At 37.8% G+C, this 1,754-nt stretch overlaps 1 protein-coding gene across 1 annotated transcript; it reads left to right on the top strand.

The window, feature by feature from the left end:
• The first annotated feature begins 340 nt into the window (after nucleotides 1–340).
• On the top strand, nucleotides 341–1,308 carry LOC111786773 (kinesin-like protein KIN-13A). Its single transcript, XM_023667002.1, has 2 exons — nucleotides 341–432; nucleotides 921–1,308. Exons 1-2 carry the CDS (start codon nucleotides 358–360, stop codon nucleotides 1,101–1,103), a joined length of 258 nt encoding a protein of 85 aa, XP_023522770.1. The 5' UTR covers nucleotides 341–357; the 3' UTR covers nucleotides 1,104–1,308.
• The last annotated feature ends 446 nt before the right edge of the window (nucleotides 1,309–1,754 follow it).

Genomic DNA, 1,754 nt, shown 5'->3' with positions numbered 1-1,754 from the left:
GGGGGGGAAAGAGGGAGAAATTACTCAATAATACAGAGTTTGAAATGAATCACTAAACCATTTAAAATAAATACGTCGAGATGGGGTGAGAGTATTCACTTACCAAAAATACTAGATGATGCTTCGCCCTGCAACCTCTCTCCCGTATAAATTTGTTTGTACTCATCATCTATTCTCTACTCGAAACCAATCCAATCCAATCCAAAACATACAATTTAGAGCTGCTGCCACTCAAACGTGCAAGAGAATCTCGGGATCTATACGCTCGCTGCTAACACGAAGAAAATTTCGAGACATTACAATGTGATCTCAATCAGTTAGCTCTCAATNCTTTTTTTTTTTGACGTGCCATCAACTATGTTACAGGAAGAGGAGGCGTTAATTGCTGCACATCGAAAAGAAATTGAGGACACCATGGAGATAGTGCGTGAAGTAAGTAAAAAAGTTTCAATCTCTTATATTACAAATACTAGTACTTAATTGTTGATACAGTATAGATTCTCACTTTTGGTTGATATGCTTGACCATTACCTTCTGATTCCTTTCCTAGAAAAAACCAAAAGCCTTTGAAAAAGCCAAAAACGTTCCTGATCTATTCTCTATTTCAACATGCAAAATTAAAATGTTAGGGTCTCGTTAATACAAGAAGGGACACTTTTTGACCTGATAGAAGATTTTAAACTTCGAGATCTATTAAATACAAAATTAAAATCCTAGAACTTATTGGACATCTGAATCTGAAAGTTGAGGGTTGTTAAGACAACCTTTAACACCAACTTGTTTTTGAAACCAATTGAACCACCAACTTTTTTCAATAAAGTCAGTACTCTACCATTGAGTTAGCTGTCTTTTTTAGATAGTGGAAGGGTGAATGTGTACTAACGGGGATGGTGTGGGGTGTGGGGTGTTGGTTGTGGCAGGAAATGAAACTGTTGGCAGAAGTGGATCAACCTGGTAGCCACATTGAAAACTACGTGACTCAGTTGAGTTTTGTGCTGTCTCGAAAGGCGGCTGGGTTGGTGAGTCTTCAAGCACGCCTTGCAAGGTTCCAGCATAGACTTAAAGAACAAGAAATACTCACCCGAAAAAGAGTATTGCGTTAGTGTTGTGGTGGTGGGTCACACTTTGTTTGTTTCGTTCTTTCTCTCTCTCTTTCTTTCTCTCTCTCTCCCTCCTCCCTCCTCCCTCCTCTGCTTTCTTCTTCCCCTCACCCCTCTTTCATATTATATAAAATATCATTAAATCAATTGATTTGATTTGTACATTCGAGCTTGAAAAAGAGATTGGAATTGAATTCCCTTGCTGCTATCTTGCCCCGACCCGTGAACGACCTTAACCATGAGGTACATAATATAATGTTATGCGTAACAGTAATATTGAAATACATTTGTTTTCGTGGTTTTAGTAATACCTGAGTTTGGCAGGAGAGATCGACTGTTGCCCATTAAAGCCAATTCAAATTAGTTAGGAAGGATTATTCTTCACATTTGAGACCTATATTTCAATTGGTTTTTAAACCCGAGCTTATTTGGTCTATAACATGTTCCAGTCGAAGGCCCTATGAACTAAAAAAGTTTACAAGGACTCATTTGTGTACATTATTATTATTATAGTACTCTAAATTGGCATTACGATTCATCGACCTGCTAGTTCTTTTTATGAGGAAGTGGATGAAGGTGCCCGGAACCATGAAATGTATATACGTTTCCATGAAATGTATATACGTTTCCGATCAATAATCTCACAAAATAAGC

This window comes from Cucurbita pepo, unplaced genomic scaffold (assembly GCF_002806865.2).
Source record: "Cucurbita pepo subsp. pepo cultivar mu-cu-16 unplaced genomic scaffold, ASM280686v2 Cp4.1_scaffold002734, whole genome shotgun sequence".
Classification (NCBI taxonomy): Eukaryota; Viridiplantae; Streptophyta; class Magnoliopsida; order Cucurbitales; family Cucurbitaceae; genus Cucurbita; species Cucurbita pepo.
The sequence above is the reverse complement of the archived record's forward strand: the minus strand, read 5'-3'. Positions and strand labels throughout refer to the sequence as shown.